The following is a 17,101-nucleotide window of genomic DNA, read 5'->3' on the forward strand; positions in this document are numbered from 1 at the left end:
GAGGATGATCACAATAGTCCTGGCAGTTATGGCTGCTGTTCTCGGACACATAGGATAATGGCTCTCCTTATCGTAGATAATTGGCCTATGAAGACAAGCTATTTAGCCTTGCTACAGACTCACATTGTTTACTTTTTACCAATTTGGTAAAAATGCGTATTCCACATCCCCTCGCTGCGCTCGCCGTGCTTCGTGCTCATTGCGCTCGCCACACTTTATAAAATCAACTCCACGCCTATGTGGATAGTGGGGGTATGAACAGGTTGGGTGGACGCGTACCGTGTGCCCTTGCGGGGCTAGCTGCGCTCGCCATGCTTCGGGCTGATGTGGATAGTGGGAGTTTAAAATGGAAGCATTTGCCAGTATGTAATATGGAGCACTGGCATTGTGTCCTGTATTGCGTCCTGTATTGTGCACAAGACGCACGTGCTACCGAACCCCTAACCCTGACGTGAAGCGGACACGGCAGGGTTGCCGTACCCTGCCGCACAAATTACTGAGACGCACAAGCATATGAAACGCTCGTGCTTCTCAGGCAGATGGATCGCTTCTCCACCAGCGCCTGCATGATCGCCTCTCTGCCAGCACCTGCATGATCGCCTCTCCGGTGGCGTCCGCCAGTGCAGGGGATCTGGCGTTTACCGGCGCTGGGTGAGAGGAGCTCACTAGGCTTGCCAGGGGACACCGGGGACAGAGCTACAGCTCGCGTGGGGCAGTACGGTGACTACGCTGCCTGACGGGGACACTACGCTGACTACGCAGGGCTGCCGCTGGGACACTACGGTAACTACGCTCGGCTGCCATTGGGCTACGCTAACCGCATAGCGTAGCCTGCCACTGTGAAACTACACAAGTACCTTTATTTCTTCCCTGCATGGCAAAAGTTGGGTCATGAGGATATGAGCAACTCAGCAATATTTTCTTAACCTCTTGTCTGGCGCTGTCGCATCAAGCTGGGCTTTCCCTGACACGGTTGAATCTTATGCGATCAGTCAGAAAGTCCACCAGGAAGCCGCCACTCCCAGAGGGACCTCCCGGGGGCCCTTTGGTTCCTGGTTCCATTTCTTCTGTGCCCTATGTGCAGAGACTGCAGCATTGGATCCTTATTTTGGCTTAGAATTTTTAGAGAGGCCACTAGGTTTTTAGGAAATCCTTAGAGCTGATGTTACAGTTTGTTGGCAAACGTGATAAAATTTAAGCGTAATAAATTCTGTTTAACGTTAACTTACCCTTTTTCTGATTTTATTTTTAATGAACACTAGCGGATGCATGGCAATTGTGACCAGATATTTCTAGAAAAAACAGCATCATCTGCAGAAAAAATGCATCAAGACTGTCCTCCTGGAGAGGCAACAGCTATTTATGTAGTAATGAGGCTTCCGCTACACCGAATGATCTCCGAGTCAAACTTCCAACAACCCTCGGCAGACACTGGTGGGGGACCGTCAGGGTGCAGAGAAAGTGACCAGCCCCAGCAACAGAAGCAGAACAGCCCAGATTATGAAGGACTGTTGTCGGTGGATCTAAAATCCACAAAGCTTACAGATGCAGGTATAGTGGAATCCAAATCATACAGCGCGGCAGCAGCCCAGACAACCCCACCATGCGGTAACACAACTCAAGAGATACACACATCTTCAATGCCATCTACCTCCCGTAGCACAAGACCAGAAAACAGAGACATCTCTTTCGTACCAGAAGATGACGACGACACAGCACCTGACCTTCAAGTCTCTTCTCAAGATCCTCAATATTCTCCATTCAATATGGAGCAAATGTCACAAAATATATCGGGTCCCTTACAATCTGGAATCAAGCAGCAGCATCATCTTCCCAAGGAGGCTCAGTCTACTGCGCAACACCAGCGTCCAGCCTTAAAAATGTCTAAAAGTATGAAGCGTTTTGTTTCCAAAATATTTTCTAAACCTCTGCAACTCTGTAAGAAAAAAAACCCAGAGGATTCAAGTGGATGTGCAACACAAGAGTCATCGAAAGGTTCTGATGCAATGCAGGGGAACAGTAAGAGAAGAACGTTATTTTGATACAACGTTTAGCCTTAATTACATTTAAAATGATCCGTAAGCTTGAAAGAAAATGTAGAGTATGTAGCCTTTATGCATGTATAGTGTTCTCTCTATAGAGAGGTGAGCGGCGTGTGAGCGCGGCAGGGGGGAGGGATGCAGCTGTAACAGCTGACAGCCGCTCTCATCAAAGGAGGTGAGTGGTGTGTCGGCAGGGTGGGTGGTGGGATGTGGCTGGAAGAGCTTCCCACATCCCGCCCACCGCCATGCTGACAGGCTGCTCAGCGCCGACCTCCTCTATTGAGAGCGGCTGTCAGCACAGCTCTGACAGCCACATCCCACCGCTCACAGCCTATCAGCGGCTGGACCAGGGCGTACCACAATGTTTCTAAAAGAGGGAGGGCACTGGAATGAAGTAAAAAAACAGGCAGGGCGTGGCACCCTACAAAATAAACCTAGCGGGATTGCTAATCTCTTATATATTTGGCTACATCTGTCACTCAAAGTGTGTCTGGAGCTGTAACGCTGGGTTGTGGACTTCCATCTTAATTTATGATTGTCATCACCTGTTTTAAACAGGGTAATTGATAAGAAAGGTGTTTAAGCACAGGTGATGGTAATCCATAAATTAAGAAGAAAGTCCAGAAACAGAGCAATGTGTCCCTCCTGGAGAGGGTCATGTTGGGAGGTATGCACCTCCCTCCCTCCCCCCCCCCCCCCCCCATTCACGGCATCCCCACGATTAAATGGCACATGCAAAACACTGACATGGCTGTGGTCGACAATGAAAAAGGTTGACAAGATTTATTTTTCACTTTTTCAATGTTTTCATATTCATTCTCATGTGTCGACATGGACACCAATGAAGTGGCACACTTATGTCAACATTTACATGTGTTGATTTTTTCTTGTGGTGATTCGCGGCACCCCCCGCGACCCCCCCCCCCCGCGATTTGCAGCACACCTCCCGCAATTCGCGGCACCCCCGGTGACTCCCACAATTCGCGACACCCACACCCCCCCCCCGCGACCCCCCCTCCCGCAATTCACGGCATCCACCCACGACCCCTCCTCCCGTGATTCGCGGACACCCCTCACTTCCTCCCTCCCCCCCACCCCCGCACGCGATTCACGGCAACCCCAGGAATAAATGGCACATGCAAAACACTGGCACGGCTATGGTCAACAATGAAAAGGGTTGACATGAGTTTTTGAAGATTTATTTTTCTTTTTTGCAATGTTTTCATATTCATTCTCATGTGTCGACATGGACACCGAGGAAGTGCCACACTTATGTCAACATTTTCATGTGTCGAACTTGCTGTGTTGATTTTTTCTTGTGGCGATTCGAGGCACCCCCCGCGACCCCCCTCCCGCGATTTGCAGCACACCCCCCGCAATTCGCGGCACCACAGGTGACTCCCGCGATTCGCGACCCCACCCCGTGACACCCCCCCTCCTGCGATTCGCGGCACCCTGCGACCCCTCCTCCCACGATTCGCGCCAACCCCCCGGGCCCCCCCTCCCGCGGTTCACGGTGCCCCCCACGACCCCCCCTACCGCGATTCCCCACCCCTGACCCCCCCTCCTGTCATTGCGGCAACCCCGCCCCCGCGACCCACCCTCTCGCGATTCACTGCAACCCCCCGCGCCCCCCCCTCCCACAATTCGCGGCACCCACACCCCCCCCCCGCGACCCCCCCTCCCGCAATTCACGGCATCCACCCACGACCCCTCCTCCCGTGATTCGCGGACACCCCTCACCTCCTCCCTCCCCCCCCACCCCCACGCGCGATTCACGGCAACCCCAGGATTAAATGGCACATGCAAAACACTGGCACGGCTATGGTCGACAATGAAAAAGTTTTTGAAGATTTATTTTTCTTTTTTGGAATGTTTTCATATTCATTCTCATGTGTCGACATGGACACCAATGAAGTGCCACACTTATGTCAACATTTACATGTGTTGAACTTTCTGTGTTGATTTTTTCGTGTAGCAATTTGAACTATATAGCATGTCAACCTACACATCATCAACCAATTCTTTGTATAATATATAACACCTGTTCTGTTTTACTGTAGGTGTTTTAAGTCAGACCTTTTACTACTACTATTACTGTTTATGTAAATGCATTCTGAATGACAGCAACATCCTACCATCCTTCTACAAGAATATATAACCAACTAGGTGATTCATCGCGCCCCGTGCCCCCTCCCTCCCGCAATTCACGGACCCCCCGCGCACCCCCCTCCCGCGATTCGCAACCCCCCCTCGCGCAATTCACGCCCCTCCCACGCTTTGCGGACCCCCGCCCTCTCCCGCGATTCGCCGACAACTGCGCCCCCCCCCCTCCCTTGATTCACGGCACCCCCCGCGCCCCTCCCGCAATTCACGGCACCCCTAAGCCCCTCTTTAGTCCCCCATATACTCACACACCCCTATCACTACCCAGCTTCCTGCTCTCCTGAACCGTAACTTCCACCACTGGGGAGTCGCTGACGCTGTTTTGCCCACATGCCCCTATCATGCCTCATAGCCCAGCCTCCTGCTCTCATGCACCCGAACTCCCACCCAGTAGGAGGAGACACTGACTAAGGGCCACCATCCTGTACTCCTGTACTGCCACGCTGGACCCTCACCCACTGGCAGAAGCTGCACAGTATCTCCCACCCTCCTCTTTAGTCCCCCTTATGCCCACACACCCCTATCACTACCCAGCCTCCTGTTTTCCTGTGTCGTGACCTCTGCCAGTGGGGAGCCGCTGTCTCAGAAACACCCTACTATACTATTGCACACCCACATAAACAACACGCACACACAGCCCCCCCCACACCCACAAATGTCACTGTACCCTCCACACTATCAATGTACATCTTACTCTGTAACTGCTTTTTAATTAAACAAAACAATACACACCCCCTTCCACATCATATGCTCTCTATTTAACACATTTCACCTATAACTCAAGTTGCAATACAGGCCATCTTTCATACAATTCTAACCATATTTCTCATATACAAATGTTCACAAATTAAGGGGGCGCAGCCCCTTACGACGGTGTGAAGAGCGCCCGTAGGGCGCGATGAATCACCTAGTGTAGTTAATATGCTGACAGTCAGGATGCCGATGCCAAGATCCCTACTACCGACATTACCAGCTGGAATCCCGGCGCACAGGGTCTATTTTCCCTCATGGGCATCTGTGACCTCCATAGAGGGAGAATAGAACATTGTGAAGAGCGAAGCAAGGGGATTCGTTGCACCCCCCAGTGCTGGCTGTCGGGATCCTGGCACCTGGGATACCGACAGTTGGGAAATCATACTGAACCCATTCTATTCTTCTAACTATACAGATATTGCTGCCTTGTCAGTAATGACATCTACTTCTTGTATTTAAAATAGGGTGTCATTGAGATAACAATAAATCTGTGATTTTGACACCAAGGCCCTAATTCTTTTCGCATATGTGCAGGACTTCTGTGCAAGCACCCTCACCGCCCTGTACTGTCAGCAATGCACTCGCAGGGGCGGAGGGGGTCTGTGCGACCCTCCGAAATGGAATTGTCCTGCGTTCCATAGACTTTCCCATGCAAACACTGCCCGTTCCCATGTAAATTGCGGCGTGATGAGTGGGGGGCCGGAGGCGGGTGGGTGACGTTAGCCGCCGCCCTGTCTTCGGCTGGAAGCCCGTAAATAAACAGTCTTCACTGACTCATATTTGCAAACCCTGGTGAAATCATTTGATGGCTATGGGGGGGGGGGGGGGGGGGGCGGGGCCATATTGGCCGCTTACCAAGTCAACCAGGATCAAACCTTGTCTTGTTTTAATTTATTGGGGGGGGGGGTTTCAGCTTATTAAATATATATATGTATATTGCTGTAGTACTGTACACAATAGAAAAGAGGAAACTGTTACGGTTATCCCCATTCAAACCAAATTAAAATAAAATGGACTGCAGTTATATGTTTGTTATCTACCAGTATCCAAATATACATAGTCCATGTGCAGTGTACACCCCGTGCTCTGTGTTTTCGGAGAAGTTTACTAAATGCTACACAGTAGCCCCACTTTTAGGTATAACATTTTTGATTCCTGTTACTAGTTCGGGGAACAGGAAGAAATCTGGGGAATATATTCATAATGAATATAATAAGCATCTGACGGCTTGTCCGCAGAGTATGTATAAATGTTGTACCTAGCTGTAGGTGAGCAATAACACAATTTTTCCGAGTACCAGCCTCTCCATCCGGCGTACCGGCACCTTAGTATTTCTATGATACTGCTACTGTATCTAGTCAGCCCCCAAAATCAGTGCAGTGCTAAGATCACCTTGCTTACAACTTCTGAGGTGATACTTCCCTCCAATTGATCAAGCAATACTTCTCTGCATGGTAGAAGTTGGGGGTGGGCGATACGCAGCTCAGCAATATGTGTATATTTATTTCTTGAAAATTCTTATATAAAGGCCCTGTTCCTCCCAGACTTGTTGGTGACCAGAAAGTACCAAAACACTGATACAAGCCTGCAGCGTTAGAACCTTATTTTAGGTAGGAATTTTCATGGGTGAGGTCAATAAGACGTACAAGTTTTTAGGTAAATAGGCAAATAAGTTCATACATCCTCTGTCTCATCTTCTATATTTTAACGTACTATCTCCTTCTCTTTTCTTTGCCAACATGTGGGGTAACTGAAGAAGCAAGACCAAACATTTCTGGCCAAATATTCCTACAAAAACCTGCAATATATCAAATTGCGGAAAACATTCCTAATGCAGTAATGAGGATTCCACTGATACGGCTTACATCCAACCTAAACCATCAGCAGCCATCAGTAGGGATTGGCCACAGACAGGCAGTAGCAGATCATACAGAAAGTGAACAGCTGGAGCAGAACAGCGCAGGGGAGAACGTGACACAAAGTGATGATCTTTACGCTACTGAGAACATACACAGTGAGTTGTCTACAACGCAATCACTAACAACGAAGGACATTATGGAAGCAGCGACTACTTTCCCTCACAGTCTGACACAAATGCCTGATATGGGCACCCAGAATGCACCAGGATATATCCCTATCCTGATTAGAGCTGAGGATTTTAAACGATTTTTTGGCAACTACTCTGTCGCTTACGTTGATGAGGCAAAATCCACACTTTATATTGTGCAGGGCGGCGGTGAAGCAAGTTATGACAGACCATCTGATGACACATCAACTGTCTTCAAAAGCGGAACCGGGAAATCCTAGGTAAGAAGCGTTCTGCTAAGAGGGTTACTGAATAGTCTGATAATAATCTGGGGCATAAATAATGCAAAAACGGTAGCATGCTTTACAAAGCATTAGAATCATCTTAAAATGTGCCCTTGGATTCAATAATAATTTATTGTGTTTCTGATAACAAATATTGATCCTCGCCCACTGTCCCCTTTACCCGGAACTAAAGCTTTCCTTTACTTCCAAGTTTCGAGAATGCCAGGACCTGATTTACTACCTTATGCTAATATGAGATTCAGTGGCCGGTGCCACCACTAGGCAGCTCTAGGCATTTGCCTAGGGCACCGGCCACTGGAGGGCGGCAGTTCGCCCCTCACCCTCAGCATGGAGGGTTAGCGCACTGTGTATAAAGCTGGTGGCGTCGGCGTCCCTGCAGTGATTAAGGTGCTGGAGTGGGCAGGGGTGTCCGTGCCGCGTGGGTACCTGCGGCGCTGTGGATAAAGCTGGCGGCGGCAGGGTCCTCTGCAGTGAATAGAAAATAACTAGCGCTATGCGGCGACACGGGAAACGCTTCTGGGTTTGAAAACTCTTGCCGCACGCTGATTGGCTGAGATTCAGCCAATCAGCGTGTGGCCAGTGTTTTCAAAATCAGCTTTATACACAGGGCCGCAGGTACCCCCTGCGCGCTCCTGTCAGACGCCGGCATGGACCCCCCTGCCCGCTCCCCAGACGGCGCAACAGGTAACCCCCCTCTCTCCCCCCCGCCCGCACCCCGACTCGCCTGGGGTGCTCCGAGGCCTTGATAAAGGTGTCCATACACTATGCGATTTTGGGCCGATTTCGGCACTTGGGGACGATAAATGGAGTGAAATCAACCCAAAATTGCATGTGTGTGACATTTGATCCGATCCGATGCGCGGTCCTGTGCACATCGGACCGGATCAGGAGGTCTGAAGTGCAGCGTGTACAATGACGTCCGACCTCCGGCAATGGGCGGGCAGCTATTAGAATTTTAAAATAATGTGTCAAATGAATGGCCGGCCTATGATTGGCTGAGAGAGAGCACTCTCAGCCAATCATCGGCCTCCCTTTCACCCACTGCACTGATCACCGCCGCTGCAACCGCCTCCTACTCCACTGCTCCTCACCGCCATTCAGCTCCCTCGCATGCGATTTATCACTTGTAAAAAATGGCGCATCAAGTGCCAGATTGTATGTGAGCCTCCCGAGGAGCTGCTGGGCGGCAAGAAAGAAAGTGACTTTCAAATAACATTAAAGTGAAAAAATAAATGATATGAAGACATATATACAGAAATATAATGTGATCTGATTGTTTCTTTACATATGTGATATTTCTAGCAGATAACTAACCAAATGTTTTATTTTCTCTTTTAGCTGTACACTTCTTCCTCTCAGGCCTGGTCAATAAATACACCGTCAATAAATAATAGCAACTATCAGAGCTTCCCGTTTCTTTTCTTACACTAAATCTGACTAATCAGTTGATATACTGTATGACAATAGATGCTTAGACGGGGTTAATTTTTTTTGGGAGCCAATTGACCTACCAGTATATTTTTGGATTGTGGGTGGAAAACGGAGTGCCCAGAGGAAACCCACGCAAGTACAGGGAGAATATACCGCTAGGCAGGCAATAGAAATCATTCTGAGGAGAGGCGCCGAGTATAAAACATCTCTGCATCTCTCCTCAGTGCGATGCGGACAGTGCGAGGACCAGCGACAGCATGAAGATTACCTGGATTACGGCGGACCAAGACAAGACATCTTCAGCACAGGACCAGGTGAGTAGGATTTCCTTCCACAGCTCCAACATGGATTTCTTCGGACCCGGACACCGCCATGGACCTGGAGGACAACACGTACCGCCGACATGAACCTGGAGGACGACACAGGACACCGGACACCAGGACAGAGGGCTACCTACGGGATCAAGATAGGTAAGTATCAGTATGTGTGTAATGTATGTATTAATTTTTTTTTTTATTGTGTCAGTGTGTGTTTATTGTACTATTTTTTTTAACTGTGGAACTACAAGACCCAGTGGGCCCTTTAATGCCCCGCAGGCTGGGACTTGTGGTTCTCCAAGTCCCAGCTTGTGGGGGAGGCTTGCTGGGACTCATAGTTCCACAGTTTTAAACAATAGTTTTTTCATCTATTTTTTTTACACCACTATCAGCCCGGTGACCACAGCCCAGGGTCACCGGGGACAGCACCAGGCTTCAGCCTGGTCAGGTAAGTCCTGGAGGGGGGGGGACCCCTTTATTGGGGGGGTCCCCACTCCCCCAGGGCCCCTGGCCAGGCTGACCGGTCAGGGGGTTAATGTTTTGGCCGTGGGACCTTATATAATAAGTATCCCCCGGCTGTGACATTACCCTGCTGGCTGGTTGTGCCTGGAGCTGGTTCTTAAAATACGGGGGACCCCTACTCATTTTGTCCCCCGTATTTTGGGAACCAGCCCTGGAGCCTGGGGCTGGTTGTTAAAAATCGGGGAACCCCTACTTGTCGGGTTCCCTGATTTTTAATTACCGGCCCCGGCTCTTTCAGCCTGGTGCTGGATACAGCTGTGGGGGACCCCACGCTGTTTTTTTAAATTTATTTATTTTTCTATTTTTTTTTACACTCTGCAGCCTGCACGGATCGGACTGATCCGTGCAGACTGCCTACACTAATTTGTATTAGCGGCCAGCTAATACGAATGAATACACCATCGGAGGGTTACAAAGCAGTCATATCTGACTGCTTTGTACATTCCCCTCCGCAACACGACTTTGCATACGACTGAAACAGTCGTATGCAGTCGTAGGGGAAATACTAATACGAAAAACTAGGTTTTTCATATTAGTAAATTTCCCCCTAAATGTGCAAAATAATTGCATTCCCATTGTGTAGATCACAATCTACAGTCATGACAAATGTGTATACAAATAAAATAAACAAGTTGCAACATACATTTCGCAGCAGTGTATTTCATTACAAACAATCAGCACAACATATAAAAGGGAAAATAGAAGAATACGTCTGGATCCGCACCCATACCCATCCCAACTATACCAGTCCCAACTAAGGATGCATATCATGCACAGCAGGTGATATTGGGGAATCCCGAATACACACTCGTGTTTCATACCACAGGGTGTTCTTGAAACACTTCCATGCCTGCTCCTTCATAGATTCTGACAGGGTTTCTATGTAGCTTTCCCACGTTTCGATTAATTTCTCCATAAATTTTTCTTTTTGTAACGAAGCCTCAAGCCATTCCTTACTAAAAATATAAAACAATTTATCCAGAAACGGCTAAAAAGGAGGGGCTGTTGGTTGTATCCATAATTGAAGGATGCATTTTTTTGCAGCCGCAGATACAATTATTAGTAACTTTTTGACTCCCAGTGCTATTCGAGTACGTTCCGGTGTTTTACCGAATATCGCCCATTTGGGTGTCAGGGGTAGGCAATTTACTAGATGCTGAGTGACAAATCTCCAAACCTGGATCCAGAATCTCCTTATTATTGGGAAGCCCTTTGGGAGCCACATCTAGGACAGGAGTGACTCGCTAACATTCCCATAATATATCGATGGTGTGGTGATAAATATGTTTTATGGAGTACATTTAAGAATAATTCTGTATAGGACGAGGCTGATTCTAGCTTAACCGACATATCAAATATTCTCAATATTTTTTTAAGCGATGGGAATTGGCTTCTTTTTAAGCTATGGGAATTGGTTATCCCAACACGCGTTCCTTCTGTTGTATTAGGCGATCTGGTGTTACAGGGTTTTACTTTTATTTAGGATTTTGTTAATTTGTCCACACATTTGAACGTGTGTATTAAAATGGTTGGATTTGAACACAGATAGGAATTGCACTGTTTAAACCCCAAACCCCCTCTTGTGATGAGGAATAACCATCAAGATTCAATCAAATAGCAGTGGCTTTTCTAAATTATCAAGACAGCACCAAAAGTACCCAGACCATTAGGGGAAGCAGCTTGCAAAGCATCCAATGGAGCAGAGGGAAGAGCAGGAATGCACTTTTTCTCCTCCCTTACTCTTCTGTTTGGCCAAAACATCTTGAAGCAGAGGGGATAGCAGGAAAGCACTATCTCCTTTGCTCTGCTGAAGAGGAGAATATCATGGAGCATGGGGGAGAACTGAGAAACCTCATTGTAAATGGAGAGTATTACAATTGTGGCAATAGGGGCAGCAAGCTACAAAGGAATAAGGGGTGTTTTACTGGTTAAGGCCAAAAGAACATGAATTTGGAGGAAGTATGTCTTACCCACTTGATTAATTTCAGTGCAGTTAGGCCCTTATCCAGATCTGATCGCAGTACAAATTTGTTCTCAAAATGGGCAAAACCATGGAGGTTATTCTGGTTGGTGCGTAAATTTCCGAATTCGTTCGGAGCGGACCGCACGCAACGCTGTGCGGACATTGTAAGAAGAAACGCCCACAGGTCCTCCGCATTCGGACGGACTTGCTCTCTAAGAAGAGGGTGTGTTTACGGACAACATCCAAACCGTGCGTGTGCGGTGGCCACACAAAGATTCTGCACGGTCTTACAGCGTCAGAACGGACGTGAAGCTGCACGTAGGCACCGATGCGGTGTATTTCCGCAAAACTCACGACTATTCTCTGAACTCATAAATCTGTCACATGACACACTTATGCAATTAGGCTACCTCATTAAAAATTGTTTGTTTGTAATTGGAATTAGTGTTATTGCTGAATGTAAAAGTGACATGTATATTTATATTAGTGATACCAAGTTCTGTCCATTGTTTGCAGTGTAAATGTGTGTAAAAATGCAGCCGTGCTTTCAGCATATATTTGTGTGTTTTGTAATGGTCCATTTAGGCTGCAATGGTTCCAATTGAAGCAATGAAAAGAGTGTGAGTGTCACGCCTGGGGAAATTTGTGGACCCGGTACGGACATGGGGACTCCCTGGACCTCTGTATAATAAACGTGCTGGACGAATGAGCGGCTGTTGCATGAATGGGTTTATTGATGGTAAACTGTGACAGCAGCAGGAAGTTCACTTGCAAGTATGTCAGCGTCGCCGACACGAGGGTAGGCACTTTGGCGGAGGGTAATACCGGAATGCAGAGGCTTGGAGGACCACCTGGAGTGCGGAATAGGCAGGCTGGATTATACTGGCAGACAGGACTTCAGCAGAAGCTGGTAGCTGAACCGGTAGTTGTGCTGGAATCCAATAGCTGTTTGAAATAGTAACGGAGCACAGAGAACTAGTGGCCACAGTACTAGACTGTGGAGACGTTGCACTGGCAACTTCCTGTACCAGGCCTTCCTCCTAAATACCCCTTAGGGCGGTTCCCATCTGTGTGGGACTTCCTGGACCGAAGTAAGGGCAAAATGGGCTGTTTGCCCATAACCAAGATGGCGCCGCAGGAGTCCAGTGCTCAGAGAGCTATTCCTGGCTCTAAACAGCCCAGACCTTGTCAGCATGCTGGAAGAACGCCCAGCCACACAGAACCAGTGCCAGCACCCTGCACCTCCACCAGTGGGACCCCACCAGAGCGCCCTCACAGGTATGCCCTGCTGCACCAGCGTCCCCCTGTGGCAGGCCGTGACAGTACCCCCCCCCCCCCCTTTAGGGTGGCCTCAGGACACTTCCCGGGTTTCTCTGGGTGTTCCTTGTGAAATTTACGAATTAATGCTGGAGCGTGGATGTCTGAGGCGTAATCCCAGGATCTTTCTTCAGGACCATATCCCTTCCAGTCCAAAAGGTATTGTAGACGTCTATAACGACAACAGGAGTCCAATATTTCCTTAACTTCGAATTCTTCTCCTCTCTCTGTAAGGATTCTTGGAGGGCGAGGTAGAGTTCTTCGGAACCGATTCAGAACTAAAGGTTTTAACAAGGAAATATGAAATGATGACGGGACTTTGAGATAAGGAGGTAACTTGAGCCTATAGGCTACTGGATTGATGACTTCTACCACAGGGAATGGCCCGATAAAGCGAGGAGCAAACTTCATGGACGGGACCCGTAGCCACAGATTTTTGGTAGATAGCCATACTTGGTCTCCTATGGACAATCTCGGAACTGCTCTGCGCTTCTTATCAGCCCATCTTTTGTAATAGTTAGAAGATCTCTTTAAATTAGATAGCACTTTGTTCCATATTCTTGAAAAGTGCTTCAATGACTTTGTCACTGCAGGAAGATCCAATGCAGGTATTTCAGGGAACCCAGGAACCTTAGGATGGTTTCTGTAGACGATAAGGAATGGTGAGAACCCAGTAGACGAATGGTAAGTGTTATTATGAGCGAATTCAGCCCATGGCAAATGTTCCACCCAATCATTCTGAGAGGAGGATACATGGATGCGAAGGGAGGTTTCCAGGTCTTGGTTTACACATTCCGTAGAACCGTTTGACTGTGGGTGATAGGCAGTAAAGTATTGTAATTTTATTTGAAGTGCTGAACAGAGGGCTTTCCAAAATCTTGCAACAAATTGAACACCTCGGTCTGACACGATTTCGGAAGGAATCCCATGTAGCTTAAAGATCTCGGAAATGAAGAGTTGAGCCAACTCAGGCGCGGTGGGTAATTTCTTTAATGGGACAAAATGGACCATTTTTGAGAATCGGTCAATGACGACCCAAATCGTGGTGTAACCTTGGGAGGCAGGCAGATCAGTAATAAAGTCCATCGATAGATGTGTCCATGGACGATGAGGAATGGGTAAGGGCAATAGAACTCCAGCTGGTGGTTGTCTGGACACCTTGTGCTGCGCACACTTGACGCAGGAGTCAACCAGGATCAAACCTTGTCTTGTTTTAATTTATTGGGGGGGGGTTTCAGCTTATTAAATATATATATGTATATTGCTGTAGTACTGTACACAATAGAAAAGAGGAAACTGTTACGGTTATCCCCATTCAAACCAAATTAAAATAAAATGGACTGCAGTTATATGTTTGTTATCTACCAGTATCCAAATATACATAGTCCATGTGCAGTGTACACCCCGTGCTCTGTGTTTTCGGAGAAGTTTACTAAATGCTACACAGTAGCCCCACTTTTAGGTATAACATTTTTGATTCCTGTTACTAGTTCGGGGAACAGGAAGAAATCTGGGGAATATATTCATAATGAATATAATAAGCATCTGACGGCTTGTCCGCAGAGTATGTATAAATGTTGTACCTAGCTGTAGGTGAGCAATAACACAATTTTTCCGAGTACCAGCCTCTCCATCCGGCGTACCGGCACCTTAGTATACCTATGATACTGCTACTGTATCTAGTCAGCCCCCAAAATCAGTGCAGTGCTAAGATCACCTTGCTTACAACTTCTGAGGTGATACTTCCCTCCAATTGATCAAGCAATACTTCTCTGCATGGTAGAAGTTGGGGGTGGGCGATACGCAGCTCAGCAATATGTGTATATTTATTTCTTGAAAATTCTTATATAAAGGCCCTGTTCCTCCCAGACTTGTTGGTGACCAGAAAGTACCAAAACACTGATACAAGCCTGCAGCGTTAGAACCTTATTTTAGGTAGGAATTTTCATGGGTGAGGTCAATAAGACGTACAAGTTTTTAGGTAAATAGGCAAATAAGTTCATACATCCTCTGTCTCATCTTCTATATTTTAACGTACTATCTCCTTCTCTTTTTTTTGCCAACATGTGGGGTAACTGAAGAAGCAAGACCAAACATTTCTGGCCAAATATTCCTACAAAAACCTGCAATATATCAAATTGCGGAAAACATTCCTAATGCAGTAATGAGGATTCCACTGATACGGCTTACATCCAACCTAAACCATCAGCAGCCATCAGTAGGGATTGGCCACAGACAGGCAGTAGCAGATCATACAGAAAGTGAACAGCTGGAGCAGAACAGCGCAGGGGAGAACGTGACACAAAGTGATGATCTTTACGCTACTGAGAACATACACAGTGAGTTGTCTACAACGCAATCACTAACAACGAAGGACATTATGGAAGCAGCGACTACTTTCCCTCACAGTCTGACACAAATGCCTGATATGGGCACCCAGAATGCACCAGGATATATCCCTATCCTGATTAGAGCTGAGGATTTTAAACGATTTTTTGGCAACTACTCTGTCGCTTACGTTGATGAGGCAAAATCCACACTTTATATTGTGCAGGGCGGCGGTGAAGCAAGTTATGACAGACCATCTGATGACACATCAACTGTCTTCAAAAGCGGAACCGGGAAATCCTAGGTAAGAAGCGTTCTGCTAAGAGGGTTACTGAATAGTCTGATAATAATCTGGGGCATAAATAATGCAAAAACGGTAGCATGCTTTACAAAGCATTAGAATCATCTTAAAATGTGCCCTTGGATTCAATAATAATTTATTGTGTTTCTGATAACAAATATTGATCCTCGCCCACTGTCCCCTTTACCCGGAACTAAAGCTTTCCTTTACTTCCAAGTTTCGAGAATGCCAGGACCTGATTTACTACCTTATGCTAATATGAGATTCAGTGGCCGGTGCCACCACTAGGCAGCTCTAGGCATTTGCCTAGGGCACCGGCCACTGGAGGGCGGCAGTTCGCCCCTCACCCCCAGCATGGAGGGTTAGCGCACTGTGTATAAAGCTGGTGGCGTCGGCGTCCCTGCAGTGATTAAGGTGCTGGAGTGGGCAGGGGTGTCCGTGCCGCGTGGGTACCTGCGGCGCTGTGGATAAAGCTGGCGGCGGCAGGGTCCTCTGCAGTGAATAGAAAATAACTAGCGCTATGCGGCGACACGGGAAACGCTTCTGGGTTTGAAAACTCTTGCCGCACGCTGATTGGCTGAGATTCAGCCAATCAGCGTGTGGCCAGTGTTTTCAAAATCAGCTTTATACACAGGGCCGCAGGTACCCCCTGCGCGCTCCTGTCAGACGCCGGCATGGACCCCCCTGCCCGCTCCCCAGACGGCGCAACAGGTAACCCCCCTCTCTCCCCCCCGCCCGCACCCCGACTCGCCTGGGGTGCTCCGAGGCCTTGATAAAGGTGTCCATACACTATGCGATTTTGGGCCGATTTCGGCACTTGGGGACGATAAATGGAGTGAAATCAACCCAAAATTGCATGTGTGTGACATTTGATCCGATCCGATGCGCGGTCCTGTGCACATCGGACCGGATCAGGAGGTCTGAAGTGCAGCATGTACAATGACGTCCGACCTCCGGCAATGGGCGGGCAGCTATTAGAATTTTAAAATAATGTGTCAAATGAATGGCCGGCCTATGATTGGCTGAGAGAGAGCACTCTCAGCCAATCATCGGCCTCCCTTTCACCCACTGCACTGATCACCGCCGCTGCAACCGCCTCCTACTCCACTGCTCCTCACCGCCATTCAGCTCCCTCGCATGCGATTTATCACTTGTAAAAAATGGCGCATCAAGTGCCAGATTGTATGTGAGCCTCCCGAGGAGCTGCTGGGCGGCAAGAAAGAAAGTGACTTTCAAATAACATTAAAGTGAAAAAATAAATTATATGAAGACATATATACAGAAATATAATGTGATCTGATTGTTTCTTTACATATGTGATATTTCTAGCAGATAACTAACCAAATGTTTTATTTTCTCTTTTAGCTGTACACTTCTTCCTCTCAGGCCTGGTCAATAAATACACCGTCAATAAATAATAGCAACTATCAGAGCTTCCCGTTTCTTTTCTTACACTAAATCTGACTAATCAGTTGATATACTGTATGACAATAGATGCTTAGACGGGGTTAATTTTTTTTGGGAGCCAATTGACCTACCAGTATATTTTTGGATTGTGGGTGGAAAACGGAGTGCCCAGAGGAAACCCACGCAAGTACAGGGAGAATATACCGCTAGGCAGGCAATAGAA

The 17,101-nt window shown here is 47.7% G+C and overlaps 1 protein-coding gene and 1 long non-coding RNA gene across 2 annotated transcripts; both read left to right on the forward strand.

The window, feature by feature from the left end:
* The first annotated feature begins 1,278 nt into the window (after positions 1 to 1,278).
* On the forward strand, positions 1,279 to 8,692 carry LOC146019670 (uncharacterized). The gene is made up of 3 exons (XM_083152159.1): positions 1,279 to 2,019; positions 6,718 to 7,268; positions 8,631 to 8,692. The coding sequence occupies exons 1-2, from the start codon at positions 1,323 to 1,325 to the stop codon at positions 7,266 to 7,268; spliced, it is 1,248 nt and encodes a 415-aa protein (XP_083008285.1). The 5' UTR covers positions 1,279 to 1,322; the 3' UTR covers positions 8,631 to 8,692.
* A 4,726-nt stretch (positions 8,693 to 13,418) lies between these two features.
* LOC146019671 (uncharacterized) lies at positions 13,419 to 16,898 on the forward strand. Its single transcript, XR_014450651.1, has 3 exons — positions 13,419 to 13,526; positions 14,924 to 15,474; positions 16,837 to 16,898. It is a non-coding gene; the product is annotated as an uncharacterized LOC146019671 (long non-coding RNA).
* The last annotated feature ends 203 nt before the right edge of the window (positions 16,899 to 17,101 follow it).

This window comes from Crinia signifera, chromosome 7, assembly GCF_055691185.1.
Source record: "Crinia signifera chromosome 7, ASM5569118v1, whole genome shotgun sequence".
In the NCBI taxonomy this organism is placed as follows: domain Eukaryota; kingdom Metazoa; phylum Chordata; class Amphibia; order Anura; family Myobatrachidae; genus Crinia; species Crinia signifera.

What these genes read in the sequence shown, in the direction of transcription:
- LOC146019670 (XM_083152159.1), top strand. Translation starts at nt 1,323, where the DNA reads ATGCATCAAGACTGTCCTCCTGGAGAGGCAACAGCTATTTATGTAGTA. An exon ending in TGATGCAATGCAGGGGAACA is followed by an intron (nt 2,020 to 6,717) that starts GTAAGAGAAGAA and finishes GGGTAACTGAAG; the next exon opens with AAGCAAGACCAAACATTTCT.